Source organism: Mus caroli, unplaced genomic scaffold (genome assembly GCF_978045245.1).
Source record: "Mus caroli unplaced genomic scaffold, Mus_caroli_1 scaffold_15, whole genome shotgun sequence".
Classification (NCBI taxonomy): Eukaryota; Metazoa; Chordata; class Mammalia; order Rodentia; family Muridae; genus Mus; species Mus caroli.
In genome coordinates, this window is record NW_028227270.1 from 26,357,125 (window position 1) to 26,383,880 (window position 26,756).

General features: G+C 43.1%; 1 protein-coding gene and 1 pseudogene across 1 annotated transcript in view; both read right to left on the reverse strand.

The window, feature by feature from the left end:
* Nucleotides 1–15: 15 nt before the first annotated feature.
* Wdr41 (WD repeat domain 41) overlaps nt 16–26,756 on the reverse strand; it is a 47,036-nt gene continuing 20,295 nt past the window's right edge. Inside the window, exons 4-13 of the mRNA XM_021180292.3 lie at nt 25,158–25,289; nt 22,661–22,723; nt 16,467–16,578; nt 13,415–13,477; nt 11,878–11,988; nt 9,371–9,555; nt 7,011–7,132; nt 6,259–6,347; nt 5,540–5,673; nt 16–2,836 (exon numbers count right to left, since the gene is read on the reverse strand). Of these exons, the coding sequence (XP_021035951.1) occupies nt 2,681–2,836; nt 5,540–5,673; nt 6,259–6,347; nt 7,011–7,132; nt 9,371–9,555; nt 11,878–11,988; nt 13,415–13,477; nt 16,467–16,578; nt 22,661–22,723; nt 25,158–25,289 (1,167 nt within the window). The 3' untranslated portion in view covers nt 16–2,680. The remainder of the gene's footprint in view (nt 2,837–5,539; nt 5,674–6,258; nt 6,348–7,010; nt 7,133–9,370; nt 9,556–11,877; nt 11,989–13,414; nt 13,478–16,466; nt 16,579–22,660; nt 22,724–25,157; nt 25,290–26,756) is intronic.
* Nucleotides 17,863–22,497, reverse strand: LOC115029102 (uncharacterized protein C9orf85 homolog pseudogene; annotated as a pseudogene).

Consider the following 26,756-nt stretch of genomic DNA (forward strand, 5'->3'; position numbering starts at 1 on the left):
GCTGTTTTTATTTTATCTCTTTGGCCTAAACTTTTCACAATTTCAAATTTGGGGTTTTAGTGTCTTATTTCACGAGTCTCCAACTTTGTTTCGGAACACTGGTGTCAGAGTGGCAGGACCTCAGAAACAAAAACAATCTCCTTAGGCTTCGGAAACCAGCCCGATCCAAGGGCAATCTAGGAACACTTATCAGGTGCCTGACATTTCCTATATAAAACACTACAGCTTGCTCAGAGTTACTCTGAATCAATTTCGAGTTAGCTTCAAATATGGATGTTGAATGCTCTGGACATCCAGGCGCTGACGCTTAGGAATAGCCTGCTCCTGCCAGTGTAAATCCCAGATATCTTCTGAGTTGCTATGTGGCATATTCTTCCAATTTATTGGAATCATGGACTTCTGGGTAACGTTCATGCACCTCAGATAATTTCTATATGACACATAGAAACGATTGTAAGTGCCTCTTGCTTGTGTTTACTATGACACCTCGTGTTGAGAGGACCTATATTAACTTAGGAAAACATAAAGGCAAGAAAAGGCATGTTACTACTGTCCCACAGAGGGAAGTTAGTTTTAAAATACTGTTATATGGACCAGAATGGTCCCGCGATTTCAAGGCACTCTTCAGTTAGGGGTGGCTACCCTCCCCAGCAAATATGATTGCCCCGCCCTCCCCCCTTCATCTTGAGCAGCAGACAAAGCCATGTTGTACAAATGCACCCAGAGACCCAGCTCAAAGCATCAAGGTACACACTCCAAGTGTTCCAGTGCTGACTGCGGAGTGGACGAGAAGAGAAAACATGCATGTAATATTTGCTGACCTCAGCTGTCATTCTCTTCCTCTAAATTGCAAGTTCAAGTCTCAGGAACAGTCTACACAGGACTACTGACCATCGCAGGTACCAGTCCTAGCCACAGTCACCCATCCCCTTCCGTCTCTCTGACCTCCGTCACTCACACCAGGTCTCTCACTGGGCTGGAGGCTGCCCTCTGAGCAGCCTTGTTCTCATGGTGGGAAACTAGTCAGCTGGAGTGGAACAACTGGATGCTTGACTAGGGTCTTGTCTGCTACTGAGACCCAAGCATGGCTTCTGCCACTCGATTTGAACAGATTACTACCACAAATCGCAAATCCAAAACAGGTTAGGAAGCACTTAAAAAAAAACCAAACCCACAAACTATGAATTCTTTGTCTTATATTATTTAAGAAAACATCTTTACAAACCAATAGCCTAAAATAATTTAGCCAAAGTAAATGGCAAGGGGATGCACTCCTGTCACTCTGAGCGGACGGCACATCTGCCTGGCTTCCCCCATGACATCTGCAGGGTGGATGATGACAAACCTGCCTCCTGTGCTGACTCCTCAAAGAACAATGGTTTGCTGGCTAAAAGACACTCGATTTTCCCATTTGCATCCTGCTATGTCCTAACTAAGGCAGCTCATGACATAATGCTATCTTTTTATATAAAGCTATTTTCATTGTGAACTGCGCCAGCAGCAAGGACTGGGAACACTCTGGTTTTCCTAACTCGGTCACCAGGTCACCCGCTCAGCCCTCCTCACTCTCCTCCTCTGGTCTCTGCTTTTAAGGCTGTTCAGTGATGGTGATGGGCGCTGGAGAGAGAGCTTACCTACCCGGGTCTTGGCTTCCTCACGTCTAACATTTTGCCACTCATCGTCCTATGATTTTAACGCTACCAAGCTTTGGCTGTAGACAGCTGTGAATGGTAGAACTATCGAAAGCAAGAATTTAGAGTGTCCATCTAGGGAGTAGAGTACGTGCGTGCACACACAAATCTGTAGACGTACATTCATCTTGCCTGTCTTTAATAAGATTTCTTAATCAGCAATTCAAGAGCAACCCTCCCCTCCCCCCGATTCTTACCGTGTGGAGTTTATTTTACATTTTAGTGCCCAAAGTGAGTACTGTCATCAGGATGGTAGGGCGAGGAACATGGTCCAGTCTTAGTGGATGTTCAGAGAGCTCAACAGTGAAGCTGCTCTCAACCATTTAAGGCAAACAGACAGGACAATTCAGCTACAGTTCCTGACCTGAGAAAAAGATGTGCCTCCTTCCTAACCCAGGACGCATCCCAGAAACACCTGAAGACTATTCTGTCAGTGAGGGGTCAGGCCAGTTCACACTGAGAAAGAAATGCTCAGATGACGCCTGGGGACCGGAGGACACAGGGGTTTTAGTGGGCAAGAGTAAATATTTTTTTCAATGACTTAAATTAGTTGGTACCAAACAAAATCATTGTATTTAAAGTGTAGAATTCCTTTTGGGGGGCTAATATTAAAGTCTGGTTCTGTTGGACACAGATAGCTTCTGGGGAGCAGGAGAATTTGCAGCAGAAAGGATATATCTCCCATGACAAGTCTCAGACAGTCTCTAAGGGAACCCAAAAGAACACTTGTAAATAATGTGTGACAACCTTACACTTACCATTTTTTCTACTGTTTTAAGAGACAGAAGACAGCACCCACCACTTGCACAGCAACAAGGCCATGTTGTGCTATGTTCTTGAGTGGATAGGTGTTACAGACAGACAGACAGACAGAACTTCACAGGCAAGAAAAGAATACAGTAAGGGATCGGTGTGCTGATGGTTTCCAGGGTACCGGGCGCGCTGTATTGGCTGTGCAGGGTTCTTGTCTGCACACCTGTCTGGCTCCTTCAAGTGGACTCTGGGTACAAGTCACCGTTCTCTTCTAACTTCTGAAATAACTTTAAGCTGCGTAATCCAGATTCTTGCTCTCCATTTTTCCACAAAATAATGAGATGATCTGCAGAGCATGTCACTAGTCCATGATCCTCAAAGTATAGAAACATCTGTAAAATAAATTGAAACACTAATTCGAGACTGGCAGGACGAGGCTGAAGCTGGGTAAGCAAGCACACTTTACCCAACCGTGGAGGTTTCTTTGGATTTGAACACAAGCATGATTTCATTGTCTGATGAGAGACTGCCTTGTTTTTAGCCTTGGTGAATCGAGCTAGGGTCATGCACACTGCTCCACCTCCAGGCTGTATCCTGAAGCTCAGTCAGGGCTTAGTTCCTGACTAAGGCTTCCACCTGACTAAGGTCACAGCCTCCTGCTATGTCAGCCTCCCTAGTGCTGGGATTCTAAGCACATTGCTACCATGCCTCGTAAAAAGTGTCCTCAAAATCTGTTGCTACAATCAATATTTAGTATTTCAATGTATTCTGTTGACTGACTACGGAAGTACGGTAACAGCTATTCCTGCAAAGTATATGAGTTCTTAAATATCATCTGAGTTTACCACAATCTAATTATTCACATATTAGTTTTAAGATTTGTCAGGCACGGGTCCACTCACACTTGAATGATTTACTAGGAAATGGCTACCAATAAAAATGTCTTAATCCCACATTTTCTGAGATAAGCACTGGCTTCGGCGATTGCTATAAAATCGAGATGCTAAGTCAGTGCACAGCGTTTACTAGGTGACTTCAGCTTATTGTGAAAACGAGGGCCAACAACTGGGGTATCAATGAAGGATTCCACTATCCATGCCACAGAAACTCAGAACAGAGACCCAGCCGTAACAGCAGAAGGACCAGGGAGAGAAGATGCCATGTAAAGGGAGAGGGTGTGCTAGGGAGGTACAGGACACAGGCCAAGTGCAGAACCCAGAAAGGCTGATGCTGTGACGGAGAGAGGGGTGGTGTGAGAGAGAAGCCTAGGACAAGGCAAGGTTCTTTAATGACCCAGTAAGAAGGGAGGAGCCAGTGACAAGAGAGCAAGGTCAAAGGTTAGGACTTACAGATGACTATGGGGTAAAAGGGAGAGATACAGAACAAAAATTCTCAGGACCACTGGAACGACATTGGTGCATGGGCAGAAGGGCAGGGCCAGGCAGTGATGGGGAGAACACAAAAGGCCTGAGGAGATTCGGGGCAGCACCTGAGAGCATCAGCCTGAATTTGAAGCCAAGGAAGCCAAAGGTGCTTTTCTAAAATGCTGACGTGCAGGCTGGGGAGGCATCTCAGTGACAGCTGCTTGCCTAGGTAAGTACAGTGTGTGAAAGCCGTGGGGGACAGGGCGGAGACAAAGGAGCAAACTCTTCCAACAAAGTTCCAGCACTTTAAACTCATGGATGGATAAATGAGCGGTCTCAAAGGTCTCTCCTGCCGCTTAAAACTTTTAATGGAGAGAAGGCTCAGCAGATCTTCCAGAGTGCCTAGGTTCGATTCCCAGCACCTACATGACACCCCACAACCAGCTAACTTCAGTCCCTGAGGATTCAATACCCTTTTCTAGTCCTCACGGGCTCTGCAGGGAAAGCAGATTCCATATGCTCGGGAGGTTCCCACTGTTTTAAAAGTAAAAGCTCAAACTCGCTGGCCTTACTCTTTCAGGGTTGCTCTCTGATTAATGTCTGCCTATGGGAACCCAGTGAGTCTATCTGACCTGTCTGCTCTCTGCTACAGCATAAGCATGAGCTAGGCCTGCTGTGCACCACACCATGCTCACCACCTGTGCTCTGCACCATAGCCACTAAGACCGAAACAAAGGTAAAAAACGAGGCACTAGGCAATGTCACAGAGGAGGCAAAGACGAGCGAGACACAGCTCCAAGCAACAGGGAACGCACGGCGCCTTGGCTCCGTATCTATTAGTCTGTCAGAACCTTTGAAGCTCATCTCAAATCCTCTCCCTCTGCAGACTTTGACAGAATACAGCAAGAAGTGTTTCCTCGAGCTGCCCTTTACCGGAGTCAGTCATGAGTAGCCTGGATCAACAGCTCAGTTAGGTCTTTTTCCTTCCTCTCCACAGAGGTAGAAAGCCCAAGAGAACAAGGATTCCATTTTATAAAAATCTTCAGTGACCAGTGTGGCTGCTGCTTCTAGTCACGAATGCCCACCCAAGCTAAAGGTGATTTGTTCCTCACGGGCTAAAACCAGGAAGGACAATGGAGGAGGTGCATTATCTTCACTGCTGTCTGGTCACACTGTTACCAGTTCCCATGGCCTCTGTACCGCCAGCAATCCCTTTCTCCCTTACAAACAATAGTGCTTACTGTAAAATATTAATGTGCTTGCAGTGCCACGAGTGAGACTCTTATGCACGGTTCCCAAACTTCACAATGCATACGGTGAGGTCACAGGGGTCTATCAAACAGGCATTAACCAAGGGCAGATGGAGACAATACTCGGATTCTGAATTTGGTTGTGATCCCTGGAACTAGAGTCTGTTGAGGCTTTTACCCTACACACAGAGCCCCAACACCGCACACTTACGATTATTGATTGTTGTCAAGGTCACTAACATTGTCCTGTCATCAGCTCTCTCCTCCCATATGATGTGGAGTAAGCCCATCCTTAAACCAATACATTGCTTGTGTCCTCAGATCCTAACTGCTTGTACTATCATTATCTTATTCCATATTCCTGTCTTGCAAAAGCCTGCAGCTGAGCATGTGTAGGTCTTATGTAGAGCAACTGCATTCAAAAGAAGCATGGCACAGGCATGAGCAGGAGCTGCCAGGCCTGCATGCCTCCTGTAAGTACCTCGACGGATGATGAATGTCCAATCAGATCTCCGATGAGCTCCAGGGAACACGTGGTAACGTTGTCTTCCTGCTTTTTAACAGGCTGGCTAGCCTGTTTGTTAACTCTTCCAAATCCCCACATATTAAAAAATCCTACAAAAGGACATTCATTTCAGTCATTTCCAAAACCACTGTGCTCTTTCCTTGCGGGAAGACAACGTTTGAATACAATCATGTTTCACATTTGGTTTGTCGAGGGCTGAGCTGATGGCACAGACACTGCTGGGGTCTGGGAATACATTATGTTGTGTTTTCCTAGTTCACTTAGCTTCTTCTCATCTCCTATGCTGCCCTATCCATCCACTAGTGGCAAGAAGACAGACATTGGAATGCAAGAGAAGTAAACAGCCTTGAAGGGTGTATGGGGGTGGGGGGGTGCTTCCTGGTCATCTACATTACATGAAAGTCACAGTTTTCTCTCAGAATATAAAACTGCAATTAATGCAGTTGAAATAATGGAACAGTTTTACACTGGCAAAAGACGCTTGCTGTGTCTGATTCCTATGCAGAGCATATTCTATATGGTTCCTGTGGTTCCTCTTTACCACCTTTTGTTTTCCTGTCAAATGAGATGAGAAAGGAAGTGGAGAAGAAAGAAGGGAGAGAGGGAAGAGGAGGGAGCCAGGGAGGAGCCACAGAGGAGGGAGAGGACCGGCTTTAGTGGAGGAACTTGCACACCTGTTGGGACTGGCTCAGCTGCCAGCTGCTGTTTTTCTCGGACCTCCCACATGCGCACAGCGCCATCTTCCGAGCATGAGATTAACTGCCTGTGAGAACAAAAACCAAAGAGAAAAGGACCAAAGGAGAGTCTCAGGAGGCCAAGTGCTCATTGCCAAAGCCATTGAAACCATCGGGCCCTCCTCTGACTGCAGCCAGCTCGTGGCAAGGCTGACCGTCACAGGTTAACATGGCTTTACAGCTCGAACTGGAAGCATTTGCCAGCAAAGCACACTATAGGACACTGCTCAACGACATAAAATTATCACCTCCATTTCCTATTTTTTATTTATAGGAGCTACACGTAATGCTGTTCCGGGGCGACATCACTGGATCCTTAGCTGCCGAATCAACCCTCATTTAGGAGCCTCGGGATGTAATGGGCTTACTATCTGATTTTAGCTGTAAACATACACCACCATAAAAAGAAATGAGTTTATGGAGAATATGAAAAAAGAAAAAATAGTACATTGTAAGTGATGGAGGTCTTTTACCTTATTAAATGACAATTTTAAATAAGCCACTGGTGCTTCTGTAAACTTGTCATTTATTACTACAGCTCTTTGGTTACAGTCAGTCATGACACATTCTCTATTTGAAGAAGAATGCCAAGGTCAAGACATGGAGCCAGATAATTTGGCCACTGCAGAGATTTACGCCGGTGACCCCGGGAACTGTGACTTTCAGCTTGGCGGGAGAGATGGAGACAGTACCTGTTTGGAAGTTTATCGATGTGTAGGATGTTGGAATCGTGTGCAGTTTTCTGGCAGGCAATCACACGCTTCAACTGTAGGTTATACACATATAACCCCCTTCCAACTGCAGCAAATATGTTCTAGGCAGGGAGGGGGAGAAAGGTCAGAACTTGGCATAAAGCTCGTCTTCACTACCCAGTGTGATAGATTTCCTGCCCCTGTGTGATATCAGAAAGCCACTGTTACCTTCCCAGCCTTCAGACAGAAATTACAGCCCTGCCCTCTCAAGCTCCCAATGTCAAAGCCACCAAGGAAAGGTTAGCACCTTAAGCAAGTAGGAAGAAAGCCCAACGGAGACAGCTCTGCACAGGGTGGCTCAGCCCTGCCTTCTCCTCTCTGGAGACCAGAGCTGCAGAAGCGGCGGCTGCTACCCTGGCCCTATGGAGGAAGGTGCAGAAGTGCGCCCTGGGCTTCCGCAGAGCACAGGGATCCTTGGGAATTTACTCGGCTGTTCTTGTCTGGAAATGGAGGCAAAATGACTCGCACCACACATCCTAAGCAAACACAAGGCCATACATAACCTGAAGGGGTGCATGCTGTAGTGGCACTATCCCAAAGTCAGCTGAAGAATTAAAAAGGCACTTTAAGAATTTAGAAAGTATTTTTGCTAATGCTCGCTTTACTTCAGCCTTACAGCATCTTGCTAAGTACAAAAGGAAGGCACTGTTGTTACTTTCCAGATGGGCGAGTTAAAATTGAAGAAACTGAAAGGCTGGTAAGGTGGCTCAGTGGGTAAAGGTGCCTGCTACCAAGTCTGATGACCCGAGTTCCAATCCTAGGAACCCCTGGGATGAAGAAGAGAACCAACTCCTGCAATTATCCTGACATCCACATGGGGATAAAAAGACAACTGCGTGCACACACACACATACACACACACACACACACACACACACAGCACACACATACAACACACAGAGCACACATACACACATGCTATCTCTCTCACATACACACATGCTCTCTCTCACACACAGCACACACAGACACACACATGCTATCTCTCTCTCATACACATGCACACACACACAGGAATATTTTTAAATTAAGGCAAAAAGAGATGGAGGAAGACACTCAGCAATGACCTTCAGCCTCCAAACTCACACTCAGTGCTGGCTGCACACCGAATGCAAACTACCCACATAAACACGCGCACACAGCACACAGGCAACATGTACACATAACACTCATGTGCACACACACAAGTGGCACAAAAAGTAGCACAAAGAAGAGAAAAGCACTCTTACTGCCATGTTTAATGAAATGATAGCATGTGTAAGAGAAAGCACAGACTAAAGGGAAAGAAAGGATCCATCAGCGCCTTGCTCAATGGCTGTGAACACTGAGAAAATAACTCCTTAAACACACGGGGCTCTCTGAGCCACCGTGGCTGAAAGGAAAGAGTTACAATTTGGGAATACACTGTTGGAGATCAGAGGCCAGGGGCAGCCAAGTGTGCAGCTATGTGTGATGCTGGCTTTACAGCACGTGCTTCGGAAGCACTGCGGCCAGGCTCAGGAGCTGCTCTCACCCAGGCTATTATAGCCAGCATGCCAGCAACCTGGAAGAGAGACATCTCTCAACGTTTTAACATGCTCTCCTCTTTAGGAAATACACCAGAGTTTAAAACAAGTAAAACAGTAACCTCAAACATGAGGGGATTCCTTAATCCAGCCAAATAAGGTCTGTAATTTGCATTCTAACAATGTCCTTACATGCAAGATTAGACACAAGGATGAAAGGGCTTTAAAAAAAAAGTGGTACAATCTTTGTAAGTTTGTCAAGCCATTTTAGAACCTGAAACCAGAGGTAATAACCCTTCCATTGCTTTTTGTTTGGAGTGTTTGATGTGTGTATGTGTGTGTGTGTGTGTGCATGTTTGTGTGTGTGTGTATGTGTGTATGTATGTGTGTGTATGTGTGTATGTGTGTGTATGTTTGTGTGTATGTGTGTGTATGTGTGTATATGTATGTGTGTATGTGTGTATATGTGTGTATGTGTGTATATGTATGTGTGTATGTGTGTATATGTGTGTGTATGTGTGTGTGTATATATGTGTGTGTGTGTATGTGTGTGTGTATATGTGTATGTGTGTATGTGTGTATATGTGTGTATGTGTGTGTGTATGTGTGTGTGTATGTGTGTGTGTGTGTGTGTGTGTTCTCTCTACCCTATGGATCCTGTCCATTGAACTTCAGTTATAAGTGCTTTTGCACACTGAGCCCTCACAACAACCCAGAATCATAACTTTTTATATCCAATATAGAAGGCTTTAAATACCAGATACTAATTTTATTTGCAACAATTATACTACCTACCTCTTCATCGCATGTGAAATGATTAATAGAAATGTCATTTTGTTTTTGGCAGAGCTTTATTTCCTGCTGGGCATCCAGCTGTGGGGTCGGGCTCCAGAAGGTGCGCTCACAGGCCTGCACAGTCCAGTCCAGGGCATCCCAGATGAGCAGCTCGCCAACGTGGGAGCCAGTGACGAAACCTGTATCTAGGAAAAGTTCACAAATGCTCCGTTACCGATCATGGTCTCTAGGCTAGAACACTAAAAAATATGCTAAGGTGACAAGCTAATCAGAAAGATTAGAGTGTCAATGTGAAGACCAGAAAGAGACGAGTTCACTTACTTAAGAGCAATAGTGCAGTTTGTATCAATACAAATACTATCTATAATATTTGATCATCTTTTGCAGGAATAAAATGAAAGAATTGTACCTAAAATTGATGCCAAAAACCTATCAGTTAAAACACTGAAGGTGCTTATAGGAGTGCATAAAATAAGGTAAATAGTTCTATGAAGAGGGACCTTAAAAGAAGTGGGACAGGAGAAGACATGCAAGGAAACACCTGCTTGGCAGAGGGGCAATTAAAACTGGGGAGAATTGGCAACTCAAATGTCAAATGGCTCATTATATTCAATGCATATGGCACTCCTGGGAACTACTAAGAAAAAGGAAACAGATGGACGTGAACATGTGATAGCACTTTTAACTGTTTTAATAATCAAAGAAAGTTGCAATGATATGTATATACAGGGGGACCATGTGGGAGCCTGAAGGTTTACACACTACTGATGTCTTAGTACGTTTGGTACAACCTGGTACAGTTATTTACAGGATGAATTTATTATTAGTCAAACTGGATAATAGTAAACATATTGACATGCCAGTTCCATTTCAGGGACTTTATCCCGAGGGAAATGCATAACAATGTATGTACAAAGTTGTGAGACAGAATCCTAAGAATTTCAGGTCAACCTAAATATCCAACTACAGACTAAATAAGTAAATCAAACAACTATAAAATAAAACAGAATTAGCTGTTCAAAGTTAAGCTGTAAGAGTATATTTGCATTGATATAGAACCATGTTTACACCATATTCTTACACAACTGTAGAGCGTGCACCTATGTGCCCATGCCCGGCACACACAGACAGATGTGCACTGATACTTGATGTGAATGACGGCGGTCTTCAGCTAACTCCATTCTTAATGTGGCTTGCTATTGTCATATTTTCATTAGGACTATGCTTAACTTGTAAAATAATAAGCTTTAAAACTTTCAAAGAGTTAAACACCGAGACAATTCATACAGTGTACATTTGATAGACACTGTGCAAATGCTAGACCCAGAGTTACCTTTCAGTGTAACTTATTTCTATTCCTACATATTTAAGTAGGCAAGTCAGAACAGAACAAAGAAAGCACTAAGTATAGAACCCAGGTTCTATTCTGGCTCCGCTTGTTCCTAGCCCGATGGTCCCCAGGAAATCGTTAACTTTTGCTGGTCTTGGATTCATCAATGCATTAACTGAGAACAATTATAGAAAACAATTAAATAATAAATCTCTAGTTATTTTAAAACACATTCCATGCTATCTCTGAGCCCCTGGTACTATTTTGAGTCCTGTTATTACTCTACATTGATGGTATTAAAAGCACATAGTGAGTTACAATTTAGGAATGCACAGGTGGATAACTATGACTTTATTATTCCTTTCATCAAATAAACCAGGATTGAAATCTGCCAAAGCCAGACGAACAGTCTCTTAGAGATGAAAATCACTACCCATCTTAGATATAAACATTATTTTATCTTGGTTTCAGGATCATATAGGTATCTTATCGGTGTCTACAGTTTACTGACACACTACAGAATTTGCGTGTGTGGAAATAAGTTTATCTCTGATCTCGGGAGGAAAGCAATTCTAATTGTAATGCTGTGGAAGTTTTGAGAACTTCAGCAGTACTATTTTTTCCATGACCTCCTCTGATTCCACTCAGCTACAAAAGAATTAGAGAAGCCAAGGATGAGAAAGATGCTCCTTGACTCCAGATCCAGGTCTTCTCCTCATTAGCCAGCATCTTTCAAAACCCAGGTGCACACCTTTCCAAGGATCAGATCATCTGTGGTGCTAGTCGTAACTGTGCTGGCTAATGAGGAGAAGATGCTGACTCTGGGGACACAAGAACTAACTAAATGCTAACAGCAGAGTCTGTGATCCTCTCCTGACATCCGATGTCATACTCACTCACCGACACTGATACAGGCAGAGCCACTTGTGAAGAATGCTAGAATATTACAAGCATTGGGATTCACGGCCTATGATGAAGTACCAAGTACCAAATAGTTCCTTAGGATAGTTTTGCCTTAGTCTATTGGCCATGCCAAACTATGCGGCTTGAGCCAGGCTCTCCTGTCACAAAGCTTAGAGTAACACTAATCTAAACTACTATTTTAACAGTAATTCTGAAGTGCTAGAGTTGGAAATTCTGAAACCCTACATAACATGACTGTACACAACGAGCTTACCATTGATGTTAGCCAGTGACAGAATATTGTCCTGGTGATCAAGAAGGCGTTTAACTTCAATAATATCCCATTCCGGCAATTCTTCTGTGGGTGTCACAAGCCTAAAAATTACTAAAAGACAGTCATTTTACTAAAATGTCCAAAAAATATCTTTCTGCTCAAAAAGCATTAAGTGAAAAATATATGTTGCATGGAAAAAAAACATCTCCACAAAGAACCTGTTTGCACCAGCTTAGACCATTTCTTCCAAAGGCTTGGGATATGTAGAGTATGCACAAAAACCCTAAGGCTGGGTTTTCTTCACCTTGCTTCCTTTACTGACTTCCAAACCCACTACCAAACCCTGCTGCCTCCTCGGTCTCCACTGTATGTCAGGAATACCACTCGGTTCCTGCCCAGACCAGTGACTGGCCACCACCAACCCCTGCTCTGTCCCTCTGCTCCCCCCAGTCATTTCCACTATCAGTTCTCTCTCCTCGTGTGTCCAGGCCAGTAAGCACTGCCACAAGATAAGCTACAAATTCCTGGCCTTCAACTCAGTAAAGGCTTCAACAACTACCAAAAAAAAAAAAAAAAAGGAAAAAAAAAGCTGTTAAAAATAAGAGCCCAAAGTGAAAACAACTTTTCATATTTTTGGTATATACTATTATTCAATTATAAATTCTCTGAGAATATAGCTTTTAATTTCATGACTATAGACATTGAATATGTTCCTTGATTTATTATATGACTTCAAAAATAGTTTTATTTAAACTGTAAGTCTTAATTTTAATCAACACATAAAACCTAAAATAAAATAAAATCAAGTGGTTCTATTAACCAACATTTACAAAACATCTATGATACTCTAGGAGGTCCAGCTACCAAATGTAAACAGGCCCAGTTACTGCTACCGAATGCCCAGAGTCTGCAGCAGACAGAGGCCCATGGGCAGGCTAACACCAGTGCATACGTGCTCTGATGAGCCACAGGAGACAGAGCTGTGGCTGCTCAGAGACAAGCCCGCCTCATACAGAAAGTGCTGAGGGCTCACATCCTCCCCGGTTGGCACTAATCGACTATCCAAGAATTTCTTCTCCTCACATTCCTCTCTGGAAAATACGTCATGACACATTTCTACCTGTATCTCTGACAATATTTTGCCAACAGTCAAAGACTCTACAAGATTATTAAATTCTAATAGCCTTTTACATTCAAAATGTGGCTGTCAGCAAGTCCCCCAGCTGATATCAAAGAGAACTCTTCTTAATGTGAATAAACTTTGAGTGGAAACACTTACTGCCGAGTGATTTTAAAACAGGAAATATATTGTTTAATCAAACTAACAGAAGACTACCATCATATTGTAATATGTTGACAAGAAGAAGTCTGATCTAACACTTTGGAAATGGTTTACTCTGTATCATTTTCAACAACATCAAAGACCAGAGCTAGGGCAGAGGCAGACATCTCTGAAATAAAACCGCTTCTGTCTTCCTGGTACACGTGTATGTATATATTCATGTAGCCTTGTAGCCATGTATAGATATGTACTCACTCAGTTCTCTGCCCACTGCTGCGGCAACACAATTTCCAGGGATTTCAACCAAAGCACTGATCCCTTCCGAAAAAAAAAAAAAAAAAGATATAAAACAAGGAAATCATTTTCTATCAAGGCTTACATCAAAAACAAAACTTTCTTAACTTGATATTAGTCATTTCCCATAAAACATACTTAGAACATGCTATATGAACACTTCCTTTCTTGCTCACACATGGAAACTGAGTTTTGAGTAAGTTTCAGTACCTTTGGGAGACACTTTGGACACATTGCCAGGCTCTGAATATTGCTCCTGCAGTGCTAACGTGGTATACTCAACACTCCCGTATATTACCAGGCACCCCTTAGGCCAAGCACCACAACCACCATTTGATGGCTACTTCAGTGAGTTATGAAACCAGGGTTTTCCCTCAATGTAAATTCAAGACTATGCATGCTCCCTGGCACTAGGTAAGATGGTGTAGCAATGCAAAAGATATATCTGGCCTCCGCACTGTTTGCTGACACAACCCTTAAAATCCTTTAAGTCTCTGGACCCTGTGTTCTAACGAGATGACTAGTATCTGGCCAGTCACTGGTGGTTCTGGGATGAAAGCTGCTCACTAGAAGGACCAAGATAGGAGGGCAAGGTTGGCACTTTCAGCCTTACCCCTTGACCTCCAAGCAGAGAGTGGCAGAAAGTAATGTTGGTCACTAGTAACCATGGCTTAATTGACCATATCGCCATAATAAAGCCTCCATTTAAAAAACAAACAAACAAACAAACAAACAAACAGGATTTAGGTGGATTCAGTAAAGCTGGGCATACGACAGTTCCTGCAGGGAGCACACTTAGGGAATATAGAGTCTCTGTGCCCCGGCCTCCCACCTTGCCCCTGGTATTTCTTCTTCAGTGCTCTTGTAATAGAACTAAAGTGGGCAGATGTGTTTCCCTTAGTTCTGTAAGCCACTCTAGCAAGCTGAATCATGATTTATAACCAGGGTGTCAAAAACCTAAGAAAAAAGGAGAAAGAAAGAAAGACAGAGAGAGAGAGAGAGAGAGAGAGAGAGAGAGAGAGAGAGAGAGAGAGAGAGAGAGAGAGAGAAACTGGAATGATGACGTAGGGAACTATCTTGACGACCAAGCTTTTAGACTGTGAGACTGGACACTACGTCCAGGTAGACAGCATCAGCCTGAGCAGGTCAGAGGACACCAAGTTGGCTGTCTACCTGCTCCTGCAACACTGACTGTCAGAGCATTTGCATGAGAGCACAGAGGAAGTGACTGTCCTGTGCGGAGCCAGTCAGTCCTATCTCAACACCCTCTGTCAAGGCTAAGAAGTGGCCTGCAAACAGCGAGGTTACGGCTAATTAGTGCATTTCCAGGATGACCGGTGTTAAGATGACGAGACTTTAAGCCTCCACACCACTTACTATGTGCAGAGCATTTAGTATGTGGGGTTTGGTTACTGTGGCTGCTGTTGTCTTGCTATATGGCCTACCACAGTCCGTGTCAGCTTCCTGAGTAGCTGTGCGGGACACTGTGCTTGGCCTTAAGCACACAGTATTGAATATCTTTTCAGAGCTAAATCATAAAATGGTTTCAGGCTAACCATAACTTCAAGCATTAAAAGGTTGAAATACTGGAACATGTTAACAAAAAATTATTTAACAAAGTTGCCCCCCCCCCCGCTTTGCTGTGTGATATATGCAATGCATCGTATGCAAATGCAGACGCCCCACTCACTGGGGTTCCTTCCTGACAGTCACAGCCTAGAAGCACTGCTGCGATGCCTGCACTAAGTTCTCCTCATGGGCATAAGTGGGATTTGTGTCCACATGGAATAGATGGAAGAAACATGAGAGAGCACGAGATGGATGTGGAAGAGGCAGGAGAGTGGTTTTGCATGTCTCACTCATAGCCTAGGCTAGATTTCAACTTATGAAAATCTTCCTTCTTCAAGAGAATTTTAAATGCAGGAAATGTTCCCTAAGGGGCCAGTCAGTTGGCTCAGTGGATAAGATGCTTGCCACCAAGCCTGGGAACCTGAGGACCCACACCATGAAAGACAAGGATTCTCACTGGTTATCCTCTGACCTTCATACATGTGTCATACACAGCCTATGCCCTACACATACACACACACACACATATACATGAACACACTCAATACACACATATATGTGCACACACATAAATAAAAATACACCAACCAAACCATGGAATACTAAGTTGTCACGATTCTGCTATCCCACACTTGGGTATGGGTCTGTACTGAAAGTACACAAAGGTGATCACGTACTCTATGTGCATCCATGTTCACTGTGACACTATTTGAAAAGGGAGGTAATGGAACCAGCCTGTGTGTTCATCAACGGATGAATGGATGAAGATGGCATGTACACACGCATACACACAGTGATGATGTGATATGCATATCCGCACAGTAGAGTATTATCAGCCATAGTGAGCAAAATCCTATCATTTTCAAGAAAAGAGATGAAACAGAAGATCACCATCAAACAAAATAAGCCGCATGTGAGAAGGCTGTGCTGCATGCTTTCGCCCATCTGTGGAGGAAGGGTGACTTTTGTCAGGAGGAGAAGGCTAATGTGGATGACAGGACCGGTGGCTACCCTCCAAACACACTGCATCTACATATAAAAATACCACACTGAGCTGGGCAGTGGTGGCGCACGCCTTTAATCCCAGCACTTGGGAGGCAGAGGCAGGTGGATTTCTGAGTTCGAGGCCAGCCTGGTCTACAGAGTGAGTTCCAGGACAGCCAGGGCTATACAGAGAAACCCTGTCTCGAAAAAATGAAAAACAAACAAACAAACAAAACACACACACTGAAACCCAAGTCTCGGCATAAATAAGATACACACATGAGTGTAAATGTTCACTAAATTATTTGTCACGTGAAAATACTCATCAAATATGGCTACAGCAACAACACAAAGGAAGCCCCCATGGACCTGTATATTGTGATTATGTCTCTTTAAAGACCCAGCTGTGTCTTTTACAGCCTATCAGCTGTGTCTCACAGTTGCCCAGGTTGGTTTTTACCTGTGTCGGATAGGTGGCTGGTTTTACACAGCAGATCTAACTTTCGGTTCCACACGCCTAGGTCACTACCGCCTGACAGCCAAATGTCCAGTCTCTGAAGAACGGTCAGGCACTGCCAAGCATTTGAAAGAGGTCATTAGTTTAGAAAGTCTAGTGGTGTTCGGTGGTTTTAATTTATGGCTGCAAGTTCTCTGAAGTCCCTCCATTTGATAAGCAGGTTGGGTTTCTTCTTGCTGACTATGAACTCTAGGTGACCACCATCTCACGATTATGGAGAAGAGGTGACTTCTAAGGCAGTCGGAGAACATGCTGGGACTTCCCTGTTCTCCTAGATCACTGCCTCAAGGTGACACTAAAGCTGTCCACACAGTTTTAATGTCACCATTAGGCCTGTGAGCACTACAGCACAGTAGTGTACCAAGCCACATTGAGCCTCTGAGTAGGTTTTCAACCCAGACAAGCCTTTTGGGGACAGAGAGTCAGGAGACCCTGAGCCAGTACCACTTGGCTGAGAGGTTCTCTATTCCTGTCCATACACAATGGATGTTTATCATTGCTCTACGCCACTAAGATTTCAGATAACTTGAGAACCACTGATAGACAACTTCCATATAATCCTTAAATGCCTTATAAAAATAAAACAGAAAACATGATACTTACTTTTAATTTTTAAACTCTGACCATAACTGTTCCTGTCTGAAAGAACTGCAGGGATGGAAATGGAGAGGAGCCCGAGGAAAAGAAGGACCAGCAACAGGCCCAAAGGGGGATCCAGCTCAAGGGGAGGACCCAAGACCTGACACTATTAGTGAGCTATGGAGTGCTCACAAAAAGGGACCTAGCATGACTGCACTCCGAAAGACCCAACAAGCAGCTGAAAGAGTCAGATGCAGATATTTACATCTCACCAATGGACAGAAGCTGCTGACCCCTGTGGTTGAATTAGGGAAAAGCTGGAAGAAGCTGAGGAGGAGGGTGACCCTGTAAGAGGACCAGCAGTCTCAATTAACCTGGACCCCTGAGATCTCTCAGATACTGGACCACCAACCAGGCAGCATGTACTAGCTGATATGAGGCTCCCAACACATATGCAGCAGAGAACTACCAGGTCTGTGTTCAATTAGAGAAGATGCACCTAACCCTCAAGAGACTGGAGGACCCAGGGAGTTTAGAGATCTGGTTGGGTGGGGACATCCTCGTGGGGACATCCTCATGGAGACAGGGGGTTGGGGAGAAGGTATGGGATATGGATCAGTCAGAGGGGAATAAAATCTGGAGTTTAAAATAAATAAATAATTTAAATTTTTTTCAATTAATTCTTAATAATTCTGTATGATAGACTTAAAGTGTTTCCAGGAAGTAGAATCCTTTACTTTGTGTGGTACCTTAGGGTCCCTCTCTTCAAGAGTCATGTCCTCACAGCTTGCTCAAGTAAGCTGAGTGGTAACAAGGACAGAGACTGAATTAGAAAGAAGGGAGGCCTTGCCTTGGCTCAGAATTAGGCTACTTTAAAACAGATGAGAGAGGAAGTTGAAGGCAATCAAATGCAGTGTGTGCTTCAGGAGTCTACCTTGTCTGCCCTCCAGGCTTCTGCGTGAGCCCTTTATTCTGTCTACTGATGACTGACAATCTATTGTGTGGATACAGACATGTGTTTATCCATTCACTAGCTGGTGGATACTTTAGTTTATTTCTCCTTTCTAGCTACTATGAATGCTGGTGTTCTGACATTCACTATATACATATGTGTGGGCAGGTTTCCATTCGGTGTGGAACTATACACAGGTGGGTTATTGTTTAACAGTTTACCAGATTGCCAAACCTTTTGAAGGTCACTGTAGTAGTATTTTACAAGTCCACTAGCAATGCATAAGCTACAGTATGAATTTTCCATATATTTATTAGCACTCAAGCCCTGTCCTTTCGACAGGCCGCCACTTACTAGTGGTGCTACTATGTATGAAATGGTAGCCCACCGTGGGTTTGATTCTCTCCCTAATGATGATGAACGGTCCTCTCATGCGTTTACTGCCCATTTACATATCTTTTGGGAGAAACTTTCTTTCAAATTCTTCTTCTTTTTTTAAAGATTTATTTTATGTATGTGAGTACACTGTAACTGTCTTCAGACACACCAGAAGACGGCATCGGATCCCATTATAGATGATTGTGAGCCACCATGTGGTTGTCTGGAATTGAACTCAGGACCTCTGGAAGAGCAGTTAGTGCTCTTAACCACTTTCCAGCTCCTCAAATTTCATCTTAATTATGCCTCTTTGCTTTTTATGAATAGTTCTTTGCATACTTTGAATATATACTTGAGAAATGATTTATGTATAATTCCCCTAGTCTGTGGATTGTATTTTCTTTTTCTTTTCCAAAACCACGGCTTCCCGTTTATTTCAATGGCTCAGCAAATATATACACATATGTACATGTACATATGCATCATATATACATTTGTAGAGATTAAGACACAAAGTAAACATAGTACAACATTAACATTGAGAGTCTAGTTTTAAAGTGTGGAAAAGTTCATTGCACTACCTGGCCACTTTCCTGTAGTTGTGGGATTTTAAACATAAGGACACAGACTTTAATAATCACATGAAGCTTACACTGTTTCCAAGTAAAAACACTGGCAATACAATGATCATTCAGGACGATGGAATTCTGGGAAGGATACGTTATGAGGGAGAACTTCACATGAGCTTCTGATACTGCGAGTCTCTCCACTCCAGTATGAAGGCTGGGTTTTCCTTTCTAGGTAGTAACTATACAGTCGACACATTTTTTTTCTAAGTATATATTTCCAAACTAGGAAAAGGTTAAAAAATAGGGAATGAAGTATATACATTTTTGAAGGAAAATCATTACACATGATTGTGTGTGGGGTGTATGTGTGTGTGTGTGTGTGTGTGTGTGTGTGTGTGTGTAAAAATACTATTTTGCTTTGTAAGATGTAAGGGGGCTTTTGCTAAAGAAGTCACATACCCGAGGTCAGGCTATGGAAATGTACTCTGAGCTAGTCGTCTTAGTTTTGCATGAGATAGTTCTGATAAAATCACCAATTCTCAACACTCAATAGTTTGACATTAGGTAATATGTTTTTCTAAACAATTTCTACAGGTTTTATACAACATACCATGGTGTGCCCACACATATTCTGTATATACAGCTTAAGTGTTATTGTGAAAACCTTTAATATTCTGTTACTCAAATGTTATAAATAACCGACGTTGCTCATGAGCCTGTTTTCTGACTCCCTCTGCAACGGACTCAGTGCTGTCAGGCCTGAGTGTCCCCATCCTTGCCCTCAGAGTCAGACTCAGCATCTAGGTCCTCATCACTGTCTTCCTTCCGTCTGCGGCTTCTTCTATAGTTAGAACCTTCATTTTCAGCATTTTCTGAAGTTTCTGGTTCTTTATTAAATGGAATAACGATCTCTTCTATCTTTCCACATTTTGCACAAACTTCAAGTTCACAGGCACATGGTCTGCACATTATGTGGTAAGAGTCCTTTATTGTCTTTTTGTAAACATTTTAACACATCTCTTGGGCTTTGACGGTGGTTTGTATTTGCTATATTGTACATGCCATTCGAGAAGTTCTTTGCAGCACTGACATACTCCACCATCACGTTTTGCATTACTCTTCTTGGTCTGACCACTCTTAGCAGACTTCTCATTTTTGAAGGTGAACGTCTTCTGGTGCTTCTGAGGCCAGGACTGAGTCACCTTGCCTTTCTCGGAACTCACTACCAAATCACAAGCACGGTAAGTCGGTGCGGCCTTTAAGTTTCAGGCTAGATTGTATTTTCAATTTGTCAGTAGTATTCTTTGAAGAACAAAAGTTTTCATTTAATTAGGCCCAACTAATCACTTTTTACAAAATAAATGTATTCCTTTTTATATGTATATGCTCGGCTGGATTTCCCTCCCCAACTCCCTGACACACACACCCCACCATCCCCCCCGGACAGGGCCGCATGCACTACACTGCCCAGGCTAATCTTGAACTCATGGATTCAAATGATTCTTCTAGCTCAGCCTCCCATAGTGGGAAGTCTGGATATGAACACCACACCTGGCAGGCCTCATTTTTTTTTTAAAGACTATTCTTTTTTCCACTGAAAGGTGTTGGCTCCCTTGTAAACTGACTGTGTATGTGTGAGATTTTATTTCTGGACCTTAAGTTCTATCCTACCAATCTGTTTCTATGTCAGCACGCCAGGGTCCCACTGCGGTGATACGGTATCGGTAGCTTTAAAACCAGGAACTGTCTCACATCTTTATGCTTTCTTTCTAGAACGGTGATGGCTATTCTGGATCCTTTACAAGTTTCAGGTTAGTCTGTTCCTTTCTGAAACAAAAAACCAGCTTTAATTTTATGATAGATTTTATGTTCCATCCATAGGTCATTTTGAGTAGTGTTTAAATCTTAGTATTACATGTAACCCATGATCATATGATAATTTTTCAGTTAACAACTTTTTCTAGACTTATTTATCTGTATGCGCATCTTGCCTGCAAGCACGCACGCCTGCACACCATGTGCTTGCTTACTACCCACAGGAGCCTCGGATTCCCTGGAACTGGAGTTGCAAATGATTGTGAGTCAGCATGTGGGCGCTGGGAATCGAACCTGAGTCCTCTGCAAGAACAACAGGTGCTCTTACCTGCTGAGCCGGCTCCTCCAGCCCCTAGTTTTTAAATTCATTTACTTATCCTTAAAATTCATTGAACAATGTTTTAAAGATTTTAAGGTATAAATCCCCTACTTAAAAAAAAAAAGACTTATTTCTAAGTATTTTATTCTTTTGGATGTAACTGTGAATAGAATTTTCTCAATTTGATTTTAGAAAATTACAATTGACTTTTGTATTACCAATCATGTAACCTGGAACCTTGCCAAGTTAATTTATTAGCCTTAAAAGTTTTGTGTGGGTTTATGATTTCCTACATATAAGGTCATGTCATGCATAAATAGAGAAAGTTTAGTTCTTCTTTTTCATAAAAAAATATGAAACAATCACTCATTTCTTTTCTAGTATTTGATTTTGCTGCCCAGATCCTCCAGTGCAAGCTAAACAGATGCATGCTGGGAGCAAAGATTCCTATTCCATTCCTGACCGTATGGAGAACGGTCTGGTGCCTTCAATATTTGGTCACTGGATTTTCATCTATGAGTGTAAAATATCTGCATGTGGAGAGTATGCTGGAGTTGGTTAGACGCGTTCTCTGCCTCTGCTGAGATGGTCACATGGTTCCTGTCCTGGACTCTGGTCACTGACTGACTTTCAGATGTTCTGCTAAAGTTGCACTCCTGGGGTAAACCCGCCCCACCCCACACACACCCCTTGGCTGTGCTGTATCAGCCTTTCTCCATGTTGCTGGCTGTAGTTTGTTAATATTTTGTTGATGGCAGTATATGGTCTTAAATACTTAACGTGTTATCACTATATTCTCCAACATCTTTTCAGTCTTCTGAGATACCTTGAATGTGCACACACCACACTTGAACACACAGCCAGCCTGACCACTGGCACACATCACAGAAAGGGACAGCAGCTGTCCCAAAGCTATGGAGGAGGCACCTTTAACTGGTGCCTTTCCTGACTGGCTAGCACTGAAAACAGAGCTAACTCCCCAGAACACACAAGGCCATTTCTCCTGGAGGAAACACAAGGAAACAAGGCTTAGCCATGCTTGTTTCTCCCATGGGCAGCAGCATCCCTACCATCAAAGTCCCAATCAATATCTGTTTATAAGAAGATGAAATGAATGGCATCGACATTAAAATGTTTTGTTTTAGAAACAAGAAACAGACATGTCCTCGTGGCCTTGGAGAAGGCAGCAGGCAAGGGACAAATGCCGGTCTGCCTATGTTTTGGCCAAAGCATAAAAACAGAGCAGCTCCTGCTCCAGCCCCGTGTCCCCTTAGCAGGGTCTGCTGCGAGCCCACCAGGCCTGACCTGCTCACTTGTCTTGCGGCAGCAACAGAGCCCTGCGGTCATTTCTAACTGAAACATTCTCACACTTCAAAAACCTTGTCTTAAACTCAAATGGCTATAGGTGTGTGTGAAAACAATGATTTGTAAAACTTAAGGAAGTAATCTCATCTAATTTATTAAGACATTTTGAGAACAACAACAAAAATATTCCCATAGGAACCCAATTTGCTGAAGATTTTACCTTTACAGTAGACTGGAAGCACGTGACTCTCTGGATTTGCCGGCCGGTGTCGCAATCCCAAACTTACAGTTATGTTAAGAAATCATGGCCAAATAGAATTTTAAAACTTTAAGTGTGAGGTAGCATTTTGAATCAAATCACAAGTCTAAACAATCAGGAAATCTTTAAGGAAAATCTAAGCCAGCTAGTGTTTGCCCTGCCATAGACCTGTATTGCAAGTCATCTCTTCAGGAGCAGGTCTACCAGCTACAGTGTCACTGTGAGGTCATTTAAAGATGCCCACCAGAATGAGTGCCCTAGAGTGCTCATCTTCATGGGTATTAGCCACCAAACCTGCTTACAGTGTCCTCGTGGGAACAGTTTACCATAACATGTAAATGTGTACGTACATAATGTTTTACACTAAGAACTACCACCTCTCCCAACAGCTTCTGAGAGTTCACTGCAGCGCACACGCATGATTGCATGTACACATCACAACAGTAACTGTGGGTCTCTGTGACGCCGGGTGCGCTGCCAACACGTGAACGGCCTCCTGCCACATGGTAAGGGTTTTAGTTTGACTTGAGTAGCACAACAATCCTTACAAACTTGTCACATAGTTTCCTATGGTGTTACATTTCATGTAAAGATCTTATCATATACTGGGAAATGTAAATAATATCCATGTATGGCCAAAACATTTTATATCATGTCTGATATTTATATTAAAAATTTTAAATTAGTCCCATAATTTATTAATCTTATCTGATTATTTCTATTAATTCTCTGTCACTCTTCAAATATAGTTAACTATTAAAAAGTGTATTCACCTGTTTGTGTCACACTGAACAAACTACTCAGAGAAAAACCCTCTGGCTATGAGACAGTGCTTTCTGGCCTTAAGCCAGGACTGGCCTCCCAGTCCTAACGCCACTTCGTGTTCTTTTCACTGACGTCACTATGTGAAAGCTTAAAGCTTAGTACTGAGCAACATGGGATCCTAAGACCATTACTTGACCCAAAAACCCCCTACCATCCACATTTAACTTAAACAGTTAATTAACAGTGAAGGTCTGCGGAGAGGGGATTCGGAGTCCATCTGGATAAAACGAATGTCAAAGTCCTCGGGATTTTTTAAAATAAGGATGACTCTGTAACATGAATGGCTGTGTGTGCCACCGCTGTTCACAAGTAAGTGTGCCAGCGTCTCACCTCCACACTCCTTCCTTCCTTTCTTTCTTTCTTTCTTTCTTTCTTTCTTTCTTTCTTTCTTTCTTTCTTTCTTTCTCTCTTTCTCTCTTTCTCTCTCTCTTTCTTTCTTTCTTTCTTTCTTTCTTTCTTTTAATTAGATATTTTCTTCATTTACATTTCCAATGCTATCCCAAAAGTCCCCCATACCCTCCCCCCCCACTCCCCTACCCACCCACTCCCACTTTTTGGCCCTGGCGTTCCCCTGTACTGAGGCATATAAAGTTTGCAAGACCAAGGGGCCTCTCTGTCCAATGATGGCCAACTAGGCCATCTTCTGCTACATATGTAGCTAGAGTCAAGAGCTCTGGGGGTACTGGTTAGTTCATACTGTTGTTCCACCTATAGGGTTGCAGAGCCCTTCAATCTGGAGCTTTTCTTACCTGCAGACGATTTATCTAACGCTGTTAGAGCTGATGAACTCATTCCAAGGGGGACGTGAGTCAGTCCTGGTTCAGGGAGGTCTATGAACCCATTCCTCCTCCGGGCTTATTTCTGACTTAACTCAGCTCTCAATCAGACTTGTCATAGCTGACTGCAGAGCCATGGGTATTGCAGCTACCCACAGCGCTTGGCCATGGCCCCACAATGCAACTCCTTGTAATGATGCTGTTTTACATTCTTTTATCTATTTTATCAGAAGGTCACTGTACACAGCTTCAGGCTGCTGGCCATTTTGGCCTACTTCCATAACTGGCCTTGGGCGAGTTAACTCCTACTTCATAGGGCCATTTTTAAGACTAAATAAGTCAACATATGTAAGCCACAACCATCCTTAGCACACACGAGCACATTACAGAATACCACCATTTCTGTGGCCTTATAAACTCTAACCAGAAAGTATGGGAAGGCAAAAGCAAATTCACTTTAAGACTTTTAAAATACCAAGTGTGAAATACTGAGCAGAGAGGACTGCACTCCTGTGCAGATCCATTTAGCAGCCACACAGGTTCTCAGGGGAGGGGGCGGATTAAGTGCCTTCTGTCATACATGAGGGGGAAATTGATTATTTTCCAGTCCAACTCATCCTCATTTCCCTAGTGAGATGAGAGTTTTAAGCTCACGCACTTCCACCCTGTTGTTTGCACAGCCTGATGTACCAGACTCTCTGGAAAGAGCTGCTTCGCAGGGGGTTCACCACTACAAGCCCCGACCTGTTCCTGCTGTCACCTAAACTTCAGGAAGCAACTCATAGAGACTTGGAAAAACCACTTTGCCATCCGAATGCACAGGCCTGCACAGCTGCTGGGTCTCAGGCTAAGGATATACCGACAGTCCGGTCAGCAGAGGCTGTCAAGAGAAGCTGACTGCTGGCCTCACACGAGTCTAGGGGAGGAAACGCAATGACAGCCGTTATCTTCTGAGTGTGTCCTCTGAGTTCCAGAAGTTTTTCTCCTGTCTGAAACACAAGTAGGAATGTCAACAAACCTTTCCAACGTGAAGACTCTTAAGTAACAATAAGAATAGCTTATGTAGAAAATAAACATATGCCATTTAAAATTATCTGTTTGAAATTTAAACATTTTTTTAACAATCAAATAAATATAATCTAAATAAGTGTTAAAAACAGCTGTGAATAATTTTGGCTATTTTTTAGTCAGTATGCTATTTTAGGATATTTTCATCATTGATTTGAATAACCTTTCCTATGATTTTTAGGAATCATGTCAGCTCGGCAACAGTAGCAGCAGTTTACTCTGTAGACAGAAAGCAGATGCATGTACACATGTCTAGGCTCTTGCAGCTCTGGGTGCAGTGGAAATGACAGCGCCATGCTCTGCAGGTACACTTAGCCCAGCGCCTAGTCCCACCCACTCCATGTCCTCCTCCTTCAGTCTCTCCCTCACCTCCCAGGTAGAAACATACAATATATATATGAATTTCAATCTTTCCAAGTCTGCAGGATTTCATGAATGTGTTAACAGTACAGCTGGCCTTCTGCATCCACCACTTTTAGAAGATGGATTCAACTGATTTCATTTTTTTGTTTATTTGGAAATAGCAATATAGTTCAAGCTTGCCTCAAATTTATTATGAAGCTAAGGCTAGCCTGGACCTCTTGATCCACCTGACCTTGCCTCTAGGACTATAGGCATGTGCCATGATGACTGGCCAGATTCAACCGATCTTAGGCCAAAATTACAGTGTTTTTTAATATGTATGGTGGTTTATCCTAGACTTCAATATGCTGAAGCAGAGAGAACAAAGGTTAGGGCCAACCTGGGCCAGACTGTCTCAACCAACCAACTAACCAACCAATCAGCCAGCCAGCCAACCAACCAATCAACCAACTGAAAGAGAATGAACTGTACTGAGCATGAAAAGACTTCGTCATTCCCTGCAACATTTGTGTTGTGTAAAGTATGATGTATACTATACAGATAAGTTTAAGTACAAGGGAGGATGCGAGGAGAGTCTATGCAAACATTTCACATGGGCACGTGAGCTCCCAGTGTGAGGTTGAGGAGGACCGGAGCCACTTGTGGACACTTTAGTGTTAAAGGATGACTGAATCTAAGCAAGACCACAGGAAAATGAGGACCAACAGTGAGATCAAACACCCAGGATGAAGGAGCAAGGAGGGAAAAATAAAAACAGAGCAACCTGCACAACTAAAACCACCAGGAGACACCCCAGGAAACTCCAGCAACCTTTAAATACACTTGAAAGACAGACCTCCCATTACACAGTTATACAGACTCAAGTCAAACATGAGAGAAATTTTTATTATGCTATCATAGAGGGTTGAATGAAAAACTGTACCATCTTACGAAAACTAACAACTCATTTCTGATGTCACTGCATAGTAGCTGACCACCCAAAACTCTCTGAGGCTGGAGAGATGGCACTGTGGTTAAGAGTATTT